At 32.4% G+C, this 26,632-nt stretch overlaps 1 protein-coding gene across 3 annotated transcripts in view; it reads right to left on the bottom strand.

Annotated features, from left to right (window-relative positions):
• Positions 1-674: 674 nt before the first annotated feature.
• LOC145268053 (phosphatidylinositol 4,5-bisphosphate 3-kinase catalytic subunit beta isoform-like) overlaps positions 675-26,632 on the bottom strand; it is a 420,372-nt gene continuing 394,414 nt past the window's right edge. For all 3 annotated transcript variants that reach the window (XM_080123347.1, XM_080123348.1, XM_080123349.1), the window contains 4 exons: positions 26,439-26,594; positions 8,481-8,598; positions 5,879-6,021; positions 675-1,331 (listed from right to left, as the gene is read on the bottom strand). In XM_080123347.1, coding sequence (XP_079979473.1) covers positions 1,064-1,331; positions 5,879-6,021; positions 8,481-8,598; positions 26,439-26,594 — 685 coding nt within the window. In that variant the 3' untranslated portion in view covers positions 675-1,063. The remainder of the gene's footprint in view (positions 1,332-5,878; positions 6,022-8,480; positions 8,599-26,438; positions 26,595-26,632) is intronic.

Here is a 26,632-nt window from a genome sequence, read left to right on the forward strand (position 1 = left end):
AATCCTAGAACGTCAGTGAGATTGATTACAAAAGAACACTGTTGGTCCAAAGAAACATTCTGAAATATCATTGGCAGAGACATCAGATGTAAGATTTATGTGATGAGTAAAGCTCATTCTACATTAAGAAAGGTAAAGGAATCGCCATGCACAAAGCACAGGAACAAATGGTAGAAAATTGTCATGATCACCTGACCCTTAACATTTGTCCATCTAGTTGCCCCAGATCACTATTTTCATTTTTTGGATTACTGTTTACAGATGAGAAAAGAAGTTAATGAGCATCCTAAATAATGCTAAATAATCCCTAAATGCTTCCATAGATTAATATCCAACAAGAACAAAGGCTATCTAATCCTAGCATGTTAATAATTCATACTTTGAAAAAAAAAAAAATTATCAAAATTGAAGGAAAATTTAATGAATAAATTACAAAAGAATATATTTCTTCTTATGCTCAAAAATGTTTTACAGTTAAAAGACATTAGAATCCGTTTGTAAGACTTGTTTTCGTGTATGTATAAATATGTCCTCAAATATCCTACATACCATATATATATATATTTATTTATATATATATATTGAATCATTGCTAGTATGCATGTATGATCTTTTAGTATTCACACCGTTTTATGAACATCCAAAGATATAAATATTTATATGTACAAAAATGGTTAAATTTACATCAAACTTTAATGGAATATTTTTTTAGGAGATTTCCATGAAACAAAGTAATTTCGAATTTCAAGGAAATATTAAATTGTATGTTAAAATAAAGTATTACCATGAATGGAATGCTTAAAAAAAAAAAAAAAAAAAAATGGGCAGAAAATCTGGTTGGTATGCTGTCTTTTTTTTCAAAAGTGTTATCAAATTTTCTGTGGAATATTTCTGTAGTTCAATAGAAAAGAGGCTTCCTTTCCAATCGAGTAATCAGTTCGTTCTCAAAAACCACAAAACAGGGGTCTAGAGGAATTCGAAGGTTGCAGTAAACAACTTTGCAAATTTTTTGTTTTTTAATACTATTTTTTTTTTCTTTTAGAAAGATATGGAATTTTCCATTTTATGTATTATCTACGACTTTCATGTGGAACCACCAGTTGAGACTTGTCGTCCAACATTTATTTAGGGATTCTTTGAATTTGGCATTAAACTGTTGGATTGCTTCATCATCACGTACACCAAGTGCCAAACTCTTCTGCAAATATTCCACATGCTTTTCACTGGAAAGTTCTGGAAGTCCGGACTGAATCATGAGTCGGAATAATGTAATCAGGATGGTACCTCTTCTCCGAAGAATCATGTAGGCTTGTTCACAGATTTCTTGAAACCTATGGAAGAGAAACGTTTTAACAAAGTAAGACATCTAAAAAGTCATGACATGAATTTACTTCTACACTAGCACATTCTACCCATCATTTCCAGGGATTAAACAATAGATTAACATTAAGTAATGGTTTTAGGAAGAGAAAAAAATCAGATGGTCAGAGTTGAGATAAAAAATGAGAACTTGATATGTTTAGTCTGATCTGATATAATGCTACAGTTTGGTTATATAATGGTTGTTTTGTTTTATGGCATACTAGCGGGGGAGTACTTGCCGTTGCCCAGGTGTGGTGAGGTGTGTGGAGGTAAATCAAGACAAAATGGAAAATAAGGAATAAGCAAAGATGTTAAATATTATTAAAAAAAAAAACCCCAAAAAAAACCAGTGAATGTGATGCAAAATAAAGAATAAACGAACGATGTTAAAACTTCTTAAAAAAATCGGAAAAACAAAAAACAAGATGAGAAATCCGGTAAATATTTGATTATTTAATCAAAGGAGAAACCAAGGAATCATGCCACTTCGAATTGTTACTTTGTGCCTTGGAAGAATTACGATATGCATTGGTTCTTTTTACTTCCCTGTTACCAAAAACTCATTCAGCATTTACCATACAATTTGGATATGAAGTTCAGTATCCGTTTCATTCTGAACCAAGATATAATTTCCTTTACTCTATGATTTAAAAACTTGAAATTACGATTTTCTATACTTATTGTATTTAGCAAATTAGGTATAAACCATTTATAATATTTGCTAATATTTTTTTCCTCTGCGGAGATGGGTAAACACAGAAAACCTATAGGTTAAGGAAATATACTTATTGAAATGTATTCTAGATTTGAAATTTAACCATTTCAAATCATAAAATTTAAATACCTAAATTATGATATTATATATATATACTAGCGGGGGTACCCGGCGTTGCCCGAGTGTTTGTTTCCGGGACGGGGGGGGGGTTAAAAAAATGTTATGGTAGGTAAGTAGGAAGGATCAAACCCGGAGTCATGAGTAAAAGTAGGAAAATAAAGTGAAAAAAAAAAAAAAAAAAACATCTGCAACGTTAACAGTTCGGCCACCAAGAAAAGTCCATTCCAGTTGTTTAGGAAAAAAAAAAAAAAAAAAAAAAAAAACGACTACGGTAGGTCGGCGCGAACGTGAAAATATAATGTGAATTGTCCAGCACGCTAACCACTACGCCACAGAGCACTGCAGCTTAGTTTAGTGATTTTAAATAACTTCACATGAAAGAACTACGAAGCCAAACCGGTGTTCTCTTCTCAACTGTTCCTTGTGAACGATCCCCAAACGGTGTTAAGTGGTGGCAGGGGGAGGAGGAATTTATTAGAGAGAAAATATTTTACCACTTCCATTGATCTTAACCGATTTTGGCCATGACTTCTCAGCAGAAAAAGTATAGAAATCTAAGATTATCGAGGAATTTGAGAAATAATAAGCCTATAACACACCTCAGATATTGTTCTGCCGTTTGTGCATATTATATTTGCATGAAATATCTTGATTTTTAATCCTATTAATGTCAAAATCATACGGGAAAAAATGAGTTCATTTTATTTATATAGAAGATATATATATATATATATATATATATATATATATTGTTACGACGTATCCCAGTCCTATTGGGGACGGTAGACATGGGTGACATAATGAAATATATAAAAAAAAAAAGTTTCCCAGGCTCCTTGATAATGCGTTGTTATGGGAATGGGATAACCGTCTCGAAGACAACAATAAACTGAAATGTACTGGACAACGAAATCACATAAGAAATAACGAGGACAAATATTGTCGAAAAATTAACAAACTTTTATTTATAAAAAAAATAAATAAAATTCAATTCAGAAAAGAAAATTAAATATGTCTAACTAAATGAAATGATTTAATGATTCAAATTCTACCGAGAGAAAAATATATCATCAACAGTCAATGTTCACAATAAAAGCAAGAAATCGTCTGCTCAATTAGATACAGGTTCTAGGGTAAGAGAAATGTAAGAGAGATTAACGTTTTGGTTGAAAAACTCAATGAATTTCCTTTGAAATATGTCCTTTCTTTCGTCTCTTTTTTTTATATATATTTCTTTCCTGTAAATTGTTTACATTTGATTACGCGCGCGCAGGTTAGTTTTCATATTTCTGTCCTTCGGATTGTTTACGCTTCATTACGCACGTGTGTTAATTGCTCCAAGTATTTGTTTCCGAAGCTCATCTAAGTCCTTGATTTATAGTAAATATTTCACTGCTCCTTGGATCCTTCCTTCGCTGCCTTCATTCTTTTGTTCAGTCAATATTCTAACTTTGACTGCTGATCATAACAGATTTTTACTGTCGCCGCAAACATCGGCTTGTCGTTGATATTTACCTCCACGACGCTGCTATCCCGTTCTTCACTGACTTACGTCTTGTCGCTTTGAAGCATGAAGCTCCACTGCCAGTTGACAACTTTTTTCAGTCTCCTCTCTCTCTCTCTCTCTCTCTATGGTCTATCTCGCTCTTTCTCTATACAGTTTATCTCTCTATATATACGGTTTAGTTCTCTCCATCTTTTCTCTCTCCTCTCTTTCTCGTCCATGAGATTTTTTTTTCTCTTTCCTCTTCCACCCTTTGTTCACAGTATCTCTGTCTCTTCCTTCTCCTTCTGCTCACAGACCTCCTCCTCCCCTTTTTTTGTTTTGTTTACAAAATGTGAACGTGCAGATAAGAATGGATCTTTTTGGCGCAAAAATCATACAGTAAATAAAATATAGTGAAAATATATCTTCTCTCGGCTAAAAATCAATAAAATAACTTATTATACATTTTCATAAATGTAACACAACATATATATATATATATATATATATATATATATATACACACACACATATACTCGACTACCTATGACCTGTTTGGTCAGTATATGTTATAGCTACCTATGGAATAGTGAGTATACAGAATTAATGTACAAGTTAGAAAAGCATTTCATCCAAGGCATGAAAATTGTTAAACAAAATTACCTTGGATTCTGTTGCATTTTAAAAAAAAAAAAAAATCATTGAAAATTTTATATCTATATCATTAATTGCTAGGTGAAAGAAATGTTTGGAATTTATGAACCACCCCTACTCCATTCCCTCTTTTTGCCCTCCTTCCGCCACCAAACTTGAAACAATGCTAATGATTACATGTCTCATTTACCACTATGTGGTCAAAAAGTGATCCCCACTCTAAATTGTTAAATTTTTATTATTTTTTTTTTTAAATTCCTCCTTTTGTATTATCTTTAAAACCTGTTGAAATGTATTAGCCAAAGAAAGAGTAGATTTTGATTTCTTTTTAGGAGGTAAACTCAGTTAGGTCATTAAAAAATACCAAATATTTTTTTTTAAATATATTAATTAAGTAGTTTTTTGTTTTTGCTTTTTTCTACATTAGAAAAACATATTTGTTTTGTTTTTTGCTTGAAAACGATTCCAAATTGCAATGAAAATACAATCAAAATAATCATATAAAAAAATTTGGGATGCTAAAACCCTATGTCTTTCCTAATATAATAATCAAAAGCATCCATAAAAAATATTTGTTAAAAAAATTTCTATATTGTTTAAAATTAAAAGTAACAACATTTATATAAAATTATAAAAACTTCTATATAAAAAATATTTGTTAAAAAAATTTCTATATTGTTTAAAATTAAAAGTAACAACATTTATATAAAATTATAAAAACTTCTATGTATATTGTTTCAACGACTGGGCAAGCTGATTTGAATAATTTTAACATCTTTAAACTGTCAATTACAGAATATATAAAAGATTTAAAATCGTAAACATATTTGTTTTGATTTTGTGTAACACAATTCCAACTGGCAATGAAAAATACAAAAAAAATTAAAATGCAGATGAAAAAAAAGCTGAAGGGATTCACTTTTGTTTTATTTGCATATTTTAAACGCAAAACAAATATTACGAAACGAACATTTGTTATATTGATATTATATTAAACAATCATTGAATTAAAAAAAAAATGATAATAGTTAATTAATAAAATGTCCTTTTACAAAGTCAATATGCAAACTAGTTAACCTTGCCACTGATATTATATGTATATAAGAAGTATGATAATAAAAGGATAAAAAATTTGACAATATGAATTTAAAATGGAAAGGAAAAAACAAGATGCTTGACAATTCATCTGTTCAGTGGGTTTTATTCAAACGACTGTTTTTAAATGTGAGGTATATCCCTTCAGCTTCCAGTTAGTGTTGGACATTCAAGATAGACATAGAGATTTTTTTTCACTTTCGTTTTGTAGTTATTTCATTCGAAAATTAGTTGTGGGCTATTATACTTTGCTTTCCAGATAATGTCAGGTCATCAGGAGAGAATATGAACTGTATTGGGGCCAAGTGTATATGAAAAGAAACAGTGCATTTTTATAAAATCAAATTAACTTGAAATAGGGCATTTTACCGTTACTGTTGGTGCAAGAAATTGGTTTAATATTGACTTAAAATAATGATTTTTTTTTTTTTTTAAACAAGCCTTACCTTTGGAAATTGTCATTCTGTCTCTCTCCATTGTTGATAACTGTTACAAAATGATTTGTTAATACAAATGGCACACGATCACGAACGACTCCAAATTTTTTCTTTGTATTACCAAGAATATGTCCAAAGTCAATGTGGAAAAGCTTGAAAAGAAACAAAGTATAATCAATCAGTTAACAGATACAATAAATAACAAGTCAAAAATACCAGAAAGCAAAGAAAATGATTCTTACAACTAAACAAAAGTTACAAACTTATAACACAAACTCGTGCATGTTTAAATTTATCTACTTACAGCAATACAAGCAAGAACTCTACAAAAGCTGTAATATGATTCCGGATCTAGATCAGTAGTCGACCTAAAGGATGGAACAGATTCAATATCCAACAAACAAAGTATAGAAAACTATTCTTTTATTCAACTTAGAATTTTGTTCATCCTTATTGCAAGCCCACTAATAAGTATAGAGCATCAAATAATCCACCTACTGGATTAAATAAAAGACGTTTGTGATAACAATGCCAATTAAATGGAGCATGCCTACAGAGGTTTTGATCTACATCTTTGATTGTTCTTTTTGAGAATTTTCTATCAAGTAAACATCAGTACAGTGGCCACAGCTGTCCAAATCTTCTGGTGATGTTGCTCCTCTGTAATTTAACAATCATACGCAGTATGTAGTGCCTGCCATATAAAGAAATATCTACTGCAGATTATCCAACTAACACAGGGACAGGAGAATCAAAATTAGTTTTTGGTGAAGGCACCTCCTGGAATTTTCACCAAAGTCCCTTTAGCCAGGTTGTAGTTGTTTTCCTCGGATGGTTCTTTTTTCATTTTTTTTTTCATAGGCATCACCACTTATCAAGGCCCAGAGGCCACTCAAGAATAAGAGCAAAAGAGTTTACAGTAGTTAATTGTACAATATAGTAATCATTAGTAATGGAAATTCAGTAAATTTGTTAACTTAAGTGGAACGGTTCATCAAGAACTTGTTTACGTTGGACTTGAAGACAACCATATTGCAGCCAGCTGGAAAGCAGGCAAACAGAAGACAGTTCCATAGGTGTGCAGTTTTAAGAAGGAAACTTTGTTCATGGAATCTATGTTTAGGTTTAGGCACAGATAAAGATAAAATATTTGAGTTCCTGATGACAGAGCTCTAACACTTCTACATTTCGACAAACCTGCTGTCATAAGGAGAGAGTTGAGCTTTAGGTTTCAGTTTTTGTAGTGTGGACGCGAGTTGTATTTGTACAAGATTTTCTAGACAAGTAAAATGTCCTAATTCATTTTATGTAATTGACGAGTTTGTTAAGTAGTGAGATGTAGAGATGATGAATTATAGCCCCCAAAAATGTTATTTTTATAGAAATAAAAGTTCATTTGTTTTAAATATACTGTAATGACCACAGAAATAAAACAAGATTTATTTTATAATACAAAATATGAAAAGACGTTTTCGTATCCAAACCAAAAACTCCTAGCTTTATTTCTTTCTTTTCCTCTCTCAAAACAGATACACGTGTATGATGTTGTTCCACAAAAAAACCTATTGCTTTTGTAGACAAACATGTACAATAAAATAAGCAATGAAAAGGTCAACTTCGTTACGTTAATTCTTCCTACTTCCTTGAAGTAGTAGTCAAAAATGTCACAATACTAATAAGTTACAGCTTATCAAAGACCAAAAGCCACTCGAGGATAAATGTTGAGGAGTTTTCAGATAGATGGTAAAACAACACCGCAAGGATTAGGAACAATGGTTGAAATTTGGCAAAATCTGATTATTTAAAAGGATAGCTTAACAAGAACATGTTAAGATTAGACTTGAAAAAAAAACTTCCTCAGGATGATTGATTGAAAGTAAATTAAAACCACAAGTGTATTACTTGGAAATATTTGGCATGTCATGTGATGTGAAATGACAGAGTGAACAAAAACATTCTTCAAATATTTCCAAGTAATGAACTTGTGGTTTTAATTTACCTTCTTCAAATCTTGAAATCTTTTGAATGAAATATAATTTAGGTTATGCCTTTTATATATATATATATATATATATATATATATATATTATTTATTTATTAGTGATGGGACTATTCAAATATTTTTGCAGATTCCGCTGCTTTATGAATCTCTAAATATTTAACTACAAAGTTGTTATTTTTTTTCCTCGATTACTGTAAAACACATCTTAAATGTGCATATATTTTCTCAAACGTGAGGAGTGATTTGTCGATTTTAGCTTTACTGGTAGTTTAGAATCAATAAATATTTATTATTTTATTGTGACTACCAACAGTGGAAGATTTTGTTTTAAACAAAATAAAATAATAAAAAAAAAAGATAATTAAAGGAATCGTTTTTGGCATCGGAATATATGCACAAATTTTTCTGATTCTGATGCCCTCAAAAGTTTTCATTTTTCCAATTCCGATTCATCATCTCAACACTAACACACACACATATATATATATATACATACACACGCACACATTAAATTGTTTGATTTCATATTAAGATTCAGAAATGTTCTTTAAAATGGACAAACATGTGACAAAATGATCAGTTAAAAAATGTTTTAAAAAACCTGTATACCTGGCCATTCCTCTTTATCATAATATTGTCATTATGTCGATCACAAATTCCTAGGACATAAGTAATGACACTGTATCCAGCACATGAAAGGGTGAACTCTTCAACAGCTTTGTCCAAACTTTAAAAAATCAAATAAAAGTAACATCAAAATAATAACATCATTATAAAAATCATTAAATGTACATTCAAAAGTGTGTAGAAAAATAAGTCAGCAGTGTTATTTTCAAATTACTGGAGAATAAAACAATTTAGAATTTTAAATATAAACATACTTAGTATTAATTTTGTAATTTTTGTATATATCATTAAAAATTTATTGAATATGTTTGTTATCTTGCTTGCTTGTCACCATTCAATTATTAAGGTTATATATTTATATTTTCATATTTTTAGGACCTTTTTTTTTTATTATTAATTGATATTTGGGACTTTAATATAACCTATTCACATACTGGATGGCAGATGATTCATTTTGAACCTTATAGAATACAATTTAATTGATTGTTTAATATATTTTAAAATTTGACTTTTTGGGCTTAACTTTAATCAACTCACACCTAGGATTGCAGTTCCTTCTGTTTGGATCTATGTAACTTCATTGGTTATTTGTTATGTTCAAATTTAACTGACTTCTTGGACTTCCATATAATCCATTTAGACTTTGAATTTCAGAGTACAACTTCATTAATCAATCAATTGATGATTTTTTTTTTTTAAATTTTTTATTTGCACTTTTTTTTTTATTCTATTTAATTATATTGGAAATGTCTTAATTCACAAGAGATTGGGAACTTGTGTGAACCATTTTTTTTTTCCTCTATTCATAACAAACTGCACTGAATGATTTCCCAGACAAAATTAAATAACCACCTTTTCACTTTGATTGGAAATTTTACAAAGAAACTTCCAGTGTCCATAAATAATTGAAACCCAAAAACAAGATGGCAGTTAGGTCACACACTAATTATTTCTTGGAATTGGTGACTTTATTAGGATTATTCTTTATTACTTGGAGAATTTTGTAGAATATCTAGGAGAGCATTCACTTCTTTAATTTCCTTCTTTTGAAAATATTTCACTGATATTAGTTTGGCTATATATGGCATATTCATGCCAACACACCGGTTCCTGGTAGATCACTGAAATTAAGCCACGTTGAACCCGGCCAGTACTAAATGGATAACCATTTGGGAAGATCAGGTGCTATATTATTGGCTCCGGCTTATCTTGCAATGTTTCCATTTATCCTGGACTTTTTCTTGCCACTGGAATTAAGCAGTGCCGAGTCAGGAAAAATATGGTTGGTGATTGCACAATTACTTCACAATTACATGCACAGGGATTATTCATTGTCTCTCAATACTGAACAGAGGTGATGATTTATTTAGCCAAAGTCGTAAAGAAATATATCATTGAAACATAAGCTCTTTTTTTTTTAATTTATTTATTTCTAAGGTTCTATCACGATAGCAACTATAAAATAGTACTAAGATAGAATTATACACACACACACACACACACACACACACACACACACACACACACACACACACACACACACACAAACGACAAAGCAATCATTGAGGCACTGAATTTATTGAAAAAGAATGATATGAAAAGCCAGTAGCAAAAAAAGCTCAAATCAGGGTGGATTTTTGGTACAACAAAAGAATAACTAAAAATATCTTTGATGATTTGTTAATAAGTAATAAGTTTACATTTAAAATAATCTAGTCACATCTTTATTTCATAAGGTTTATTTTGAAAATTTTACAAAACTGAGTAATGTTGTATAATGTTTATACTATTATATAAAAATCACTTTGTCTGTGCATGTGTGTGAGTTTATTCCCTACGAACTCAAAAACGATTGGGCCGATTATCCATTAATGGTCTTGTATCAGAATGTCTTTGATAAGTATCGATAATTGAAATAATCCGATGAAAGAAGGAACAGGCGATTTTGACCTTACACAGCCTAACATCAGATGTGCCTTTGTGAAGTTTTATTACTGCACAAGCAGAAAGGCCTGATATATAATATCAATAGTATAATATGACAGAAGCGTGTTCAAAATAAATGTTTCTATTTAAAGCACAATTGAACCATGATACTTGATTTTTTCATTTTAAACTTAAATTCAAGCCATTATCACCACACAAGCAGAAAGGTCAGGCATATAAAATCAACAGTAACTTCTTTCATATGACGGGGGCGCATTCAAAATGATTGTTTCTATTTAGAGTACATGAAGCATGATACTCGACTTTTGCATTTGAAACTTTAATTCAAGCCATCTATCTATTATAGAAAAGGCAAAATGGGCACGTGCATTTTTGTATGTCCAAGAAAGGCTTTTTTTTTTTTTTTTTACATAGGCATCACCACATTATCAAGGCCCAGAGGCCACTCAAGGATAAGGGTTAAAGAGTGTAAAGTAGCAATTGGACAATATAGTAATCATTAGTAATGAAAATTTGGTAAATTTGATAACTTATATGGAACGGCTCATCAAGAACTTATTTACTTTAGACTTGAACACAACCATATTGTAGTCAGCCGGAAAGCATGAAAAACGGAAGACAATTCCACAGGCGTGCAGTTCTAAGAAAGAAGCTTTGTTCATGGAATCTACGTTTAGGTTTAGGCACAGATAAAGAGTGGGGGAAATTATTGATAGTGTTTACAGCTAGACGAGTGTTTCTTGTGAAAGTTTGGCGAGGGGGGACCATAGATTGAAGCTCAGTCGAACACTTTCCATGAAAATAACGATACATCAGAGACAAACTCGCAACATCTCTTCTGTGAGATAGAGGTTGCACGAAGAGAAAAGGACATCTCCTACGAGGCTACGAAGTCTATTTTGAACTCTATCAAGGCAGGACAAGTCCTTTCTAGCAGCTCCTGCCCAGATGTGGCAACAGTATTCCATCTTTGGACGTACCTGGCTCTTATATAGATAGAGAATAGCATCAGCAGTGAGATATTTACCGGATCGATAGAAAGATCCCACCATTTTTCCAGCGGCCTTGGCAACAGATTTGATGTACGTGTTCCATTTAAGATCAGGAGTAATGGTCAAGCCCAGAAGCTTGTCAAAACTTGAGGCCTCCTGAAGACGAGAGCCATTCATTTCAATTGATGCCAAATGTGGATTAGAATGTTGATGATGTAAAGAGAGAAGCTTGGTTTTAGATGCATTAAAAGTAACCAGCCACTCCTTTCCCCATTGTACTACGTGCTCAAGATCAGAGGAGAGAGAATCGGAGAGAACTTGGTCGTTTACTGTCTTAGATGTGCAACCATAAATGGTAGTGTCGTCAGCATAAATGTCTACAAATGATGTAAGGATGTGATTTGGAAGATCATTAATGTAGATCAGGAAAAGAGTTGGGCCCAGGATGGACCCCTGAGGGACACCGGCATTAATACTGTGAGCTTCTGATTTTTGCCCATCAACTACTACTCTTATGAACCTATCAGAAAGAAATGATTTAATAATTGAGAAGACATTTCCAGCTATACCATAACTAGCGATCTTATGAAGTAAACCTTTATGCCATACCTATCAAAGGCTTTAGATATGTCAAGAGCAATTGCCCTAGAAAGATTGCCACCGTCGAGAGATTTGCTAATCCTATGCGATATAACTGTAAGCACATCTGCTGTAGATCTAGCAGAACGGAAACCATATTGAGTGTCACTAAGAAGGTTATTTTTGTTGAGATGGTTGATTACTTCTGTATTTAACACAGATTCTAGCAACTTACTCATGACGCACAGGAGACTTATTGGCCTGTACTGAGAGGGGGATGAGCGATCACCTGAATTCTTAAATACAGGGCATACTGATGAGATTTTCCAGGGAGATGGGAAACTATTCTCCTTAAGACAACGTTTAAACAGTTTTGTAAGTATGGGCGCTAGTTCAGGTTGAAGTTTTTTGAGTACTATAATTGGAATACCGTCAGGGCCAGTTACTTTACTGGAATCAAGGTTTTTGATTAGCTTGGCAACATCACGTACAGATATACGTATATCACATAGCGTGTTTTCTGATACAGGAGGAAATATTGGGGGTTGGCGGCCTTGGTCGCAAAGGGTAGAATTAGCTGCAAAGTTCTTGACAAAGAGTTTGGCTTTGTCTGATGCTGGCAAGATTACCTCAGGTCCATTGATAATAGTTGGGATGGAGCGCACGCTTCTGTTCAGGATTCTGTTTGCTATTTGGCAAAACTGGTGGGAACCAAGCTGCTGCTCAGCTACTTTGGACTTAACAGATTGAGCATACAACTCTCTTGCGTTCCTTATTACTTTCTTACAATGGTTGCTGGCAGTCCTGAAAACGGCTTTAGTTTCCATACATCTATTACGTTTGAAGCAGTGGAAAAAGTGATTTCTGTGCGCAATGGCAGCAGCACATTCTGGAGAGAACCATGGCTGGCTGTTAGGTTTTTGCTGAAACTTTTTAGAGGGTATGAAATGGTCAATACCTACAATTAACCATTCAGTCAGGTCTAATACTACAGAGGACACATCCTTTTTAAACATGGAATGCAGAGGTAGATCAGATATAAATGTACGGAAGCTATCCCAGTCAGCCTTAGTGTATCGATATACTGTACGATGGAGAGGTACGTCTGGGGACTTATTACATTTCATTTTTATCTTAATTGATACAACAGAGTAGTCGGAAGATCCAAGAGGCGACAGAACAGAAACTGAACATAGTTCAGGGCAAGTTGTGAGAAAAAGGTCTAGTAGGCTAGCATACTGGCCGTCATTGTCGGGCACACAGGTGGGTTCCTGAACAATCTGAGTGAGGTCATAGGCAATGGAGAAATCATGACAGAACCTCCCCTCATCATCGGTCTTGTTTGAGTGGGTCAACCATTCGACGTTGTGAACATTGAAGTCACCACATACGTGAATGTTAGCTGAAGGATACCGGGGTTCTTGACAACGTTACTATTTTGGAGAACTTTCCTTATACTCTCTAGATTGTAATATCTCTAATTTACGAATGAACATCGTTTCTATCTTTATTTTGATCGACTTTTAAAAAATTCCCGCCATCCCATCCTTTCGCGTGTTTGTTTGTCTTTTTCATATAAATAAAGCAAAACTAATCGAAGCAAAGTCGATCACTGGCTCACCCGGCCGGATATCCAGAAAGGCAATCAGATTTGATCAATGTGGGAGAAATCCTTCATATCAGACAATTGGACACTGCTAGAGCTCCCCTTTTTGGGGGGAGCTGATTTTCACCAACATTTTAGGGAAACAAATACGGCAACTGGCCTGCAGCCAGAGTTAACTGCATGATTAACATCGTGGGGAAGCATAAAGCTGAAAGCTTAACTGGCCTACAGCCAGAGTTAGTGTATGATTCTTATCCGCTATAGCGTTACGGTTGACATCGCTAAATTTGAATGCTTTTCACTACCTGTTGCATCATAGCATAGTGGTAAGACGTCAGGTTTTCTTTCACTTTCTTTTCTGCCTTCGCGTCATGGGTTCGAGCCTGCCTGCCTACTAACACTTTTTTTTTTTTTTTCACACACTTACAAACACCAGGGCAACGCCGGGCACCTCTGCTAGTTATATATAAAAATAATTTTATAAAATCAGCAGTAGATTCTCTAAAGTGAAATGTAAACAACAATGTCTTGTGGACTAAGTCAATGCAGGGAGGCATGTAAAACTTCTTCCCAGTGCATAGCGATGTGTCCCCAACAAGAGCAGAAAATCCATCGATTTGATTGAAAAAAATGGGTGATTTCACCGACAACAATAAAAATACGCGCGTGTGAATCTCGCTGATAGATTAATTGAAAAATCGTTTTTTCTTTTAAACTTTTCACGGCATTGCGTCAACCACGCAGATAACATTGGATCTGATTTTGATACAATCATCAATGAGATCGGTTGTACACTTTTTGTTTTCTAAGGGTCACCACCTCTAGAGTTAACAGCAGCAACAAAATGAAAAATAAATTTTTTTAATTACATTTTTTTTCGATGATTAGGATGGATGTCACCGAAAATCTCAGAAAAAAATAAATAATCCAAAAATTATACAATATTACTCGTTTTTCCACAATTTTTTTTTTTTTTACATGGGGGTCACCACTTATCAAGGCCCGAAGGCCACTCAGGGATAAGGGTTATTACATGTACAGTAGTCAATGAGATAGTATTGTAGTAATCATTAGTATTGGGGGTTTTGATAGCGTGTCTTAAGGGGGCGGTTTGTCAGGAGTTTGTTTATGTTGGACTTAAAGACGTCCAAGTTGTAGTCAGGTGGGAAACAGGCAAGCGGCAGAGAGTTCCACTGGCGTGCAGTTCTAAGAAAGAAGCTTTGCTCATGGAATCTACGTTTGGATTTAGGCACAGATAAAGAGTGGAGAAAATTATTGACAGTAGTTTCAGCCAGACGGGTGTTTCTCGTGAAAGATTGGCGAGGGGGGATGAGGGATTGGAGCTCAGACGAGCACTTGCGATGGAAATAGCGATAAAACAAAGACAGGCTTGCAACGTCTCTTCTGTGGGAGAGAGGTTGCAGGGAAGAGAAAAGGGTATCCCCCACTAAACCACGAAGTCTATTTTGTACTCTGTCAAGGCAGGATAGGCTGCTTTTAGCAGTTCCTGCCTAGATGTGGCAGCAGTACTCCATCCTTGGACGTACTTGGCTTTTATAAAGATAGAGAATTGCATCAGTAGTGAGATATCTTCTGGAGCAGTCGAAGGATCCCACCATTTTCCCAGCGTCCCTGGCAACAGATTTGTAAACTGTTTAATTAATCAAATATTAATCATCATAAACAAGAATAACGTAAATTTAGAAATAAATTCGTTTTTAGGCTTCATTCCAGAGTTTTCCACTTTTCTAAACAATGCCAATCGGTTTCAACTCAGAAGGTCAAAATTATAAAAAAACAAAACAAAAAAAACACCAGATGTGTATGTGAGGGAGAGAGAAGGGAAACCGGAAGTTATGTAACTTCCCAACCCTCGGTATGAATAAGATAAAGTCATAAGATAGCTTCAAGGTAAAATTAACAAAGCAAGATAATATGGATAGAAGATAAAAAGAGAAGAAAGATAAAACTAGAGAGAGAGGGAGAAATGAAAGAGAAATAAATTCAGCTAAAAATGTGATTTTGTATCAGATATTTCTTATTTAAAAATAAAAAAAGTGGATTTTGACTAATGATTTTAGTGGATATCCCCTTTTTTCTGGGTAAAAAAATATGAATAAAATACAACCAAATAGCAACAAAACAATAAGCTCTAGCAATTTGACACATCTTTCTTTTTTTTATTAAAAAAATAAATTTTAACCAAATTTCAACCAAAAAACAGAAAGCTCACGTCAGTGGGAGACTAATAATTTTGGTGAAAATCCGTTTTTTTCTGATGGTGGTGGGGGGAGGCAGAATTCAGCTTAAATTAGAGAACTGACATCCCTAATAATACTAGCTTTTCAGATACCTATGAATACAAAACACTTCTGCTGTACAGAAAAAACAAGGTTACAATCACAGAGTTTTAATCTCATAGCAGAGGACACATGACCAAATCAATAAAAAAAAGTAAATAAATAAAGTAACAATAAAATATTAAAAATTATTAGAAGGGAAAATCTTAGCACCCTTTAATTAATTTTGTCACTTTTGAAGAAAGCAAACAGCTGTCATCAGCAGTGCCAGCAAGAATACACACTTTTTGGTAAATAGTGATGTTGGTAAGGAGAGAATGGGGGGGGGTAATACGAGATGGTGGGAGGGTGATGCAACATACTTCAACCAAATAGCAGAGAAAAACAGAGGATAACGCAAGGTTCTAATGTTTGTTGGCAGAAATCAGATAATCATCTCTGTAATATTAATAATAATAATAATAATAATATATAAATATATATATCTATTATAAAATGTAATATATGGAGCAATTTTCATTAAACTTGATTTATTTGACTTTGACCTTTTATACTAATCGATTATATATCTATAAAAGTGAATGTGTCTGTCTGTCTGTGTGTCTGTGTACATTTCCCTATGCAACAACTGCCAATTTTTAGTCTACAGACTCGAAATTTGATATACAGTGTACTGAGATTTGAGAAAATCTATGTGATCGGTTTTCTGCCACCAATTTGGCTGTTAAGGGTGAAATTTTGGGTCTAAACACTTGAAATTTTAGATATAGGTCCCTTGGACATGGATCTAACTTAATAACTTGATTTGAGCCAAAAACAATAAATGTTAAGGGGTCATAATAGGGGTCAAAGTTAAAAAAAATTGACCGCGTTTTTTTGTTTTTTTTTGCTCAGCATACACCTTCAAACACCCGGGCAACGCCGGGCACCCATACGAGTCTATTATATATATATAAAAGTGAAAGTGTCTGTGTGTGTGTGTGTCTGTGTACATTTTCCAACGCAATAACTGTCAATTTTCAGTCTACAGACTCAAAATTTGATATACAGGGTACTGAGATTTGGGAAAATCTTTGTAATCTGTTTTCGGTCAGAAATTAAGGTGTCAAAGTTCAACGATTTGACCTTTGAGAACTATATCAAACTCCTCCGACAATTTTGGGTCTAAACACTTGAAATTTTAGATATAGGTTCCTTGGACATGGGTCTAACTTAATAACTTGATTGGAATCCCAAATAATAAATGTTAAAAGGGTCATAATAGGGGTCAAAGTTTTAAAAAATTGACCGCTTTTTTTTTTTTTTTGCTCAACGTACACCTCCAAACACCCGGGCAACGCCGGCCTGAAATGCTAGTAAAATTATAAAACCAATTTCATTTATTTCTATGCTTGTCTGATGACCTATAATGATTTTAACTTCAGAACTCAAAACGATGCGAACAATCAGAAGAATGTTTGAAGGTCTTGTAATAATGTCAAATCGATTCAACTGATGCTTATCTTTAAATGAGACATTGGTTTAGATCTGATACTTTTACGAACATGAAAATTTGAGGAAAAAAAATTTTTTTTTTATAAATTAATAATCTAACTTGATATCATGTTAGCGTTTGGAGTGCAACTTGATTTATGGCAAAATATAAAATACTCGACCAAAAAAAGAAAAACCTTTTTCATATGCTGACTCGAATTTTCAAGTTAATTTTTTAAAAAAAGGAAAAATGTGATTTAAGAGATATTTTGTTTTCTTCAATTTTTACAATGAATATTTATTTTGTTAGTCAGGTTTTTGCTATGAAAAATTCATGTGAACAAATTTCATTAAACTTGATTTATTTTACTTTGTCCTTCTAGGAGGGTCGTTCCAAAAGTAATACAACCTATATTTTTTTTATTCCATTCGAATGGACCAAAGGGGATTGTAAATTGTATTGTTATGATGATTAAACTTATGCATTTATGACCTTAAAAGTTTCATCTCTTTGTTGCAAATATTGATGGTGTGAGACTCTAAGAAAACAACTCTGTCATGGATGTGCATCAGAAGCAGAGATGTGTCATTGAATTCCTTCATTCAGACAAAACTGAATCAATCAACATTCACCGGCGCCTGTTGAATATTTACGACTCTGATGCAGTTGACGTCAGCACAGGAGATGGGTTCATTGATTTCAGAGTAGCGACAGATGTGACTGACAAAGCATGCTCCTGACACCCATGCACAGCTATCACCTCAGAAAACACTGTATGCCTTAACCAACTCATCCATGCTGAGCAATGAAATGCGTGTAGCATTGAATGTAGGTGTTGTTGCACTGGAAACGATGTCATCTCTAGGATATAGCAAAGTGTGCACTAGGTCGGTTTCACGTATGCTCAGGCAAGACCAAAAGGACCACCGACAGGATGTCTGTAAGAACTTGTTGAATTAGTATGAAGCCGAAAGTGATGGATTCTTGGACCGAATCATCAGTGGTGGCAAGACGTGGTGTCACATATGCATTATGTGGGCAGCATTTTCCTGATAACACTGTAATCATAGCCATGAAAAAATAGATTGCCTTGGGAGCCACTGACTTTTACGACAGAGCTATCAAAGCTCTCGTTTATCGTTGGCAAAAGTGCATTAAGAATGATGGTAACTATGTAGAAAAATAAATTCTGAAGGACAAAAGGTCACTCATTTTAATAGTACCAGTCCTATTTTCATAGTTCTTCAACTTTCTGAGTTAAAAAATAGAAGGCATTACTTTTGGAATGACCCCCATCTACATACCTATAAAGTTGAGGGTTTTTTTTTTCTCGCTCTGACATTGATATTAAAAGCCTACGTTTTCTATTTAACAAATTATTAAAACAAATTTCCTAATATACTTAATCATGGATATGCAAGTGACTACATAAAAGTCAACTAATTTGCATATTCTTTTGTTTGAAAAACGAGTGTTAATGAATTACTTATTCATTTTTAATGTTTTCTTTTTAGATGATTAGTTTCATTTCACTATTACACTTAATTCTATTTATGCATAGTTTTAACATTCTGCATAATTGTGTAGAATTTAAGCTGAAAATGTTCTAGCAACCGGAAATATTTTATCTATCTATACGTGCGAAAATTCACTACCACTCTCCTTTTTGAAAATTTAGTCTACAGATTTGAAATTTGATATACAGGGTATTTTAACATTATAGTACACTTTTGATTTGGGTTTTAGCTGGTAAAATAGCTGTTATGGGGTTAAAATTGGAGAAAAAATAAAATAAAACATTTACCTTGGCTTGATGCAAGTTGAATATACCCGATTTATTTGTTCTTGCACATGTGCTAATTAAAAGTTATAAGTTAAACAACATTATTTTTGCCATTTTTGTATATGTATGGATTTAAGTCACACACTAATGGATAAGGCTGGGGAACTATATGTTTTGGTTTCAATTCTAACTGATGGTATACAAGTCATTTTTTTTTAACTTTTAAAATCACTACTACAGTTGCAATATAATAAAATGACTGCAAAAATTCCCCTCTGGACCAAAGTAACATAGGTTTACAACAACAGACAAATTCAATACATTTAGGCTATTAGCTACTATCTTATGTAGCTTTCGAACACCATTTTATACACATTCATTTGTAATATTAAAATGCTACATTGCATCCTACTAGCAACACCATCACAATCGCAACATATTTAGAGGAAGAAATACCTATTTTTCTCTAAATATTTAGTCCTACCACTACTCCTAGCTGTCACCAGAACGAATTCTACACTTTTCAGAAATTCTGTGCTTTCACCGCCTGTAACTAGCTATTAAAAACATAAACCTAACATAATCTTCACAGTTTCCGATTCATAAAGAATAACGGCTCCCTCACCTTAGTCCATCCATTCTGATAATTCTCATATTTCGGAATTCAATTCTAGGTTTCATAAATGAATGGTTACTTACTAAAATTAAAATATGGTGCCAATAAGAGATAGATATGTTCGCACAGCGTCAAATTTGTTTCTCACTTAGGTCATTACTGCCTTGTGTATGTGCGTTGCACTTCACAATTCACTGGGCATTTGCTATAAACATTAACAAGTCCCAAAATATTGTGTATCCACAAATATTGACAACATCTTATTATATGCATATTTGTGTTTGTGTGCGTGTGTTAAAAAAACAAAAACAATTGCAAAACAAAAATATTAAATATCTATAAACATTACAAAATGCAACTTTTCGTGAGATAATTATATACACACACACATATATCAGTAAATTTACAGTACACTTTTTTTTTTGGGGGGAGGGTATTTCTATTTTAAAAAACTGAGCTACATCAATGCATGGCCGGGTACAGCTAGTAATAATAAATACAAAATTTGCATGAATATGATATTTAAGCGTATTTTATGACTGGGCAATGCTGGGTAGCTTGCTAGTATATTAATAAAATTGTAAGATAACTTCACATATGCTCATGTGTTTCTTACATCAATGTAACTCAATAATTACACATTAAATCATTTTCTTTTTATTTACTACTACATCTAGTTAGAAACAGTGCATAAAATTTCCTAATACAGAACCTTTTTTATTTTACCTTGATTTAACAAATAAATTTCCTGCCTTATTTCAATTTCATTCTATCATTTTGCTCTCTATAAGTTGTAAAACATAAAAAAGAGGATAAAAAGCTAATATTCATTATTTATTCTTTGTTTAAATTCGAGTTAATCTTCAAGAAAAGGTAACTCAAGTTTAAAACATTTAATTTCTTTAAATATTATGACAGCAAAATACAACTGACAAATAAATCAGATAGGTGACACATGATTGGTTTAGAGAAATAAGAACAAGCAGCAGACAATAAAATCGTGAAAATCATTGCAACAAGAATTTTTTTTTTTATAAAATGAAATGAATTACAATACATTGTGTCAAGTAAAAAAATGGACATCCTCTTGTCATGAATTGAAAAAAAAAAAAAACAGATTTATTTGAAACTTCATTTTAAAAAAAAGAAAAACTTTACATGCTTTTAAAGAGCAAAAAATTCTGGTAGTGTCCAAGATCAGTGCTCAGAAAGATCAAGTAGATACAGTTGATTATACAGGGTGGCCCACTTAAAAGTAGCCCAGAAAAAAATGTAGTAGAGAAGAGGAACATTATTTTATTATTTTAATTACATGTAGTATTGTTTTAATTACATGTAGTATTGTGTTAATTACACGTAGAATTGTTTTAATTACATGTAGAATTGTTTTAATTACTTGTAGTATTGTTTTAATTGTAATATTATTTAATTACATGTAGCATTGTTTTAATTACATGTAGTATTGTTTTAATCGTAGCATTGTTTTAATTACATATAGTATTGTTTTAACTGTAGAATTATTTTAATTACTTGTAGTATTGTTTTAATTGTAGCATTGTTTTAATTACATGTAGTATTGTTTAAATTGTAGCAGTTTTAATTACTTGTAGCATTGTTTTAATTACATGTATTATTGTTTAAATTGTAGCATTGTTTAAATTGTAGCATTGTTTAAATTGTAGCATTTTTTTAATTACTTGTAGTATTGTCTTAATTGTAGCATTGTTTTAATTACATGTAGTATTGTTTTAATTACATGTAGTATTGTTTTAATTACATGTAGTATTGTTTTCATTACATGTAGTATTGCTTTAATTACATGTAGTATTGTTTTAATTACATGTAGTTTTTTCATTACATGTAGTATTGTTTTCATTGCATGTAGTATTTTTTTAATTACATGTAGTATTGTTTTAATTACATGTAGTATTGTTTTCATTGCATGTAGTATTGTTTTCATTACATGTAGTATTGCTTTAATTACATGTAGCATTGTTTTAATTACATGTATTGTTTTCAGTACATGTAGTATTGCTTTAATTACATGTATTGCTTTAATTACATGTAGTATTGCTTTAATTACATGTAGCATTGTTTTAATTACATGTATTGTTTTCAGTACATGTAGTATTGTTTTAATTACATGTATTGCTTTAATTACATGTAGTATTGCTTTAATTACATGTAGTATTGCCTTAATTACACATAGTATTGTTTTAATTACATGTAGTATTGTTTTCATTACATGTAGTATTGCTTTAATTACATGTAGTATTGTTTTAATTACATGCAGTGTTATAAAAGATGCTGGAAATGTTCCCCGTTGACATTTATGCATTTCTAGGCACGTTTAACAACGTTTGCAGATACTGCCTGTAGATCTTCTTTGGTGATTCTCCTGATAGCGTTGGTAATGTTCTCCATTAATTGGTCTAGATTGTGAGGATTATTTGTATAAACATTTTATTTTAAAGTTCCCTAAAAACCACATGATGACAAATCGTAGGAATCCTTTGCCTATTTTTCTCTCTTCCGTAAACATGTCATGAACTTGGGTCAGTGATTTGTGCGACATGTGGCATGTAGCGCCATCTTGTTTATAAAAGAATTGCATTTTGTCTTGTGGTGTCAGTTGGTCATTAAGACAAACTTAGATCGGGATACTTTTAAGTGGGCCAACCTGTAGAATGGAACGGAGTCACAGAGTCAAGTCTCGAAAAACAAAACCATATATTTATTTGAAAATAATTACTTTAGTTTTAACGCACTTAAAAACGACTTTAAAAAAGCTTCTTGTATTATCAAATTATAAAACAAATATTTTATTAAAAAAATTAATTATTTAATAATATAAATTATAGATTATAAAATATTTAATTATATAAATTATATATATTATAAAGTCTCTTTAATATATATTTTTTTGTGTCGTTGTAAAACAAGTGTTAACACTAAATTCATTTTTTTTAATAAAATGAATTTAGTTTTATTATTTGATAATAAAAGAAGTGCTTTTTGTTTGTTTAAAAGTAATTTTTTGTTTCGTGATAACACAAAAGGTGTTAAAACTAAAGTAATTTTTTAAAATATATATATGCTTTCGTTTTTCGTGTCTTCACTCCGTGACTCCATTCTGTTCTGTATGCACTTCCGGTAATTGATTTTTCCAAGCACTGATCTTGGACATTACCAAAATGCTTTTATTGAACCTGAAAAATAATTTTTCTTTCATAGTTGTCATAGAAAAAGATTTCATATTATTTAGATTCTTCGGACTTCTGTTCTCATCTTAGAGTGTCGTTTTCATGTTTCAGTCAATGTAATCTGACCTTCTTCAGGGGTATCTTGTCAAACTCGGGAATTTGCACGGAATCCTTTATTTACTTCAAAGAGGGTAGCATGCTCTCGTTCCATCAGTTATAACTGGATAAAGGTCCCAAGTAATTCACAATTGTATTGTTCACCCATCCCTGTCCTTCACACCAAGGATCAAACTTTCAACCTTCAGGAGAATATCACTTTACAACTGGATTTTTTCTAGTAATCTTACCACTGTTCTTGCTTTATTTGAAGACTTTTCTTGAAGATAAATTTTTTTTCCTCCATAAAATGACACTGACAATAACTATTTTCTTGTTTTACAATTTTGTTTTTAGTGTTTTCACGTGATCATCTCTGGCAGTCTTTGCATCACCTTTCTCCAAATGCTTATGTAACCATGTCAAAAGATGCTGACATGAAATTGGATTAGGTTCTGGATAGGCATCAGCAAAGTGACCATTTTTGGCCACACTTGTCAATTTAAAATAGTCTAAAAAAGAACATTGCTGGAATTCTCCATATAAATCACAATACATGTGTATATTGAAGGGTTTTGAGTACATTTTTCTTTGAAAAAAAAAAGTGACAGTGTAAACAATAGTTTGACAAAATAATTTGTTGATAATGTAAAACAAAGTTATTATTGATACCTTTTCTCTCAACTTTAGAAATTTTATGAATGGAAGGCAGCAGAAGTCCCACTTTTATAAAATAACTTTGTGTAAGAAAAAAATCACAAGAAGGAAAACCTTAAATGAGTGTCCTATTAAACTAGAATACCCGTCCCAAGAAGGACAACAAGCCACATGTGCGTGGTACCCCTCTTATGCTGCAAGTGAGATGACGCCACAAAAAATAGTGAAGAAATGAATGTGAGAAGTGTGAAGGACCAACATTGTCTTCACATTTTTGCCAAGTTTCAAAAAAACCTAATGGATGGGGTAAAAGTTATGGGATAAAAAGTGTAATCTTTTTGCAATTTGGAGGCATTTGTGACCCCTTTTCATCTTCTGGGAATGACGAACCTAATGAAAACAGATAAACGATGCAGTTTCACGCCTTAAGACATGTATATTTGAATTCAGCACCATGGAAAACTACTATACAGGTACACATATCAAGTTCTTGAGCAATATGAAAAAAGCTCCAAAAAGGCATGTTTTTTTTAGCCCTAAATTTCCCAGAGGTATGCAAACCAGAACTTTGTCAGGGTCACCCATACTGAATTTATATTAAGAACAATGGTCTCCACATTTTGGCCAAGTTTCAGGAAAATCTAATGGATGGATCACACGCTATGGGACAAAAAGTGTTATTTGTGACCATTTGGGGGCATTTTTGACCTCTTTTGAGCCCCTGGGGACGCTGAATCCCAGTGTAAATGGATAACGATGCAGTTTCAAGCTTTAACACATGTATATTTGAGTTGACCATTGTGAAAAACCATTATATAGTCAGACATATCAAGTTTTTGTTGAGAAATATGAAAAAAGAGCCACAAAAAGAGGCATTTTTAACACTGAAAGTCCCCGGGGACGCAAACTAGAATTTTGCCAGGGTCACCCATACTGGGTTTATATTAAGAACAATGGACTCTACATTTTGGCGAAGTTTCAATATAATCTAGTGGATGGATCAGAAGAGTGTCACTTAAAACTGAATTTTAGTTAGTGCTTTATCCGTTATGCCAATGTGAACAATTTTAATTCTCGGTTGAAGATATGAAATCTTACTACTTATCACTACAGAACGCTACGTGGATTAAATTATCAGATTCCAGAGTTCAACAAAATAAAATACACCTGAAGAAGGTCAGAGCTTAAATCGGCCGAAAAAAAATAACACTCAAGAACAGTAATCTGAATAATGCAAATCTAAAACATTCAAAAACATAATGTTAAACATTTATGTTTAACAAAAACAGAATTGTTTACAATCTGTAATTTTGGTGCCTCATCAATAAAAAAAAAAAATGGAGCAATCACAAGGGTAGTAGCAAATTGTAGATGCCAATGTAAATATTTGATTATTCTTTTTATTATGGACTAGCCTGGATGCCCGACATTGCCTGGGTGTTTGGAGGTGTGTGTTGAGCAAAAAAAAAAAAAAAAAGTAGTAGTAGGTAGGCAGGCAGGCTTGAACCCGTACCACAAAGGAAAAGAATGTGAAAAAAAAAAAAAAAAATGTGACGTCTTTGCTGTTGCGCCCATCGCCAAACCGGACATGACGAATGTTTAAGGGTAGTAATTCGAAAAGAGGGGGTGACTTTCAAAAACATTGGCGAAAAAAGCGACCCCTCCCTGTAGAAAAGTGGGCAGTTGAGGGTGAAGGAATTAATGTCTTTAGCCAATTTTTCGATATTAGTCGTCCGAAGGATCAAACTTCAAAAGGATACTGATCTCATGAAAAATCTGCCACTACTTTCGAAAGTTTTAGGCAGACATACATACATTTAAACAGACAGATGAGATTTATATTATAGATGGTTTCTGAAATACTGCAAATGATGGTGGTTTTATTTTTTAATATTTGAATGAATGATCAAATACAAAGTCTTGCAAGTAAGTATTTTATTTGTTTACCTGTGGCTTGAAGAACATTTTCACAAAAATAAAATAAAAATGTCTAGTACCCGATATATAAACAATAATTTGGTCACATTCTATAGATTCTGATGACAAAATACAACAGATAAATAAATCGAACAAGGTATAATTAAAAAAAAAACTCAGCCAGGTACAATATGATTGTTCTGGGTAATAAGAAAAAGTGAGCATTCCTGACTACACAGGTCAATCAAAATAATCTAGACAAAAAGAGTGTCTAGAATTCCTCATCTATACCATTGTTTTGAAAAACAGAAAAAGAAAAACTGAGAGACGACAAGAAAAAGATATTGCAATTGTCTAATTGACACATTATTTGTACCAGCCAAAAAGAAACTATTCTATTTGCAGCAATATTAAGCCTAATTAAACTTTTTAAAATATTCTATTTTTATTTAGTTTTATCTGACTTTTGCCAGTTAACTATTGATTCTCTACTTGAAACCCAAATATTAAATATTAAACATTTATATTTTGGGAATTGGGAAAGGGCATTAACACTAATCAAAATTTCTGATTTGGTCATGTCAGGTGTGGGAATTTTCTATTTAATCTTTTCATACTATAAATGCAGTAGATTGTAATGGATTCCAATATTAACACAAGTTTTAAAACTCAGTTCTGTTCAAGTTCTGCTTCTAAGTATTTATCAAAAGATTTCATAAATCTTTGATCATTTTTAACTTAAAAAAAAAAAAATACATGCAATATCTTACCTTTCCTTTATTGGGTTCATTTCTTTGAGCCACTCATAGACACACCGGTTAGAAGCTTTATGGAACTTACGCTGGATATTTGCAATTGTTTGTGCATCAACAGCTTCAATCATGCCCGTGTTTTTCCCTGTACAAATACAACCATAAGGATTCAATCTGGAAAAAAGAAAAAAAAAAGAAAACATATTTGAACA

The sequence above is a fragment of the Euprymna scolopes genome, chromosome 4, assembly GCF_053919585.1.
Source record: "Euprymna scolopes isolate OS-2025 chromosome 4, ASM5391958v1, whole genome shotgun sequence".
Classification (NCBI taxonomy): domain Eukaryota; kingdom Metazoa; phylum Mollusca; class Cephalopoda; order Sepiida; family Sepiolidae; genus Euprymna; species Euprymna scolopes.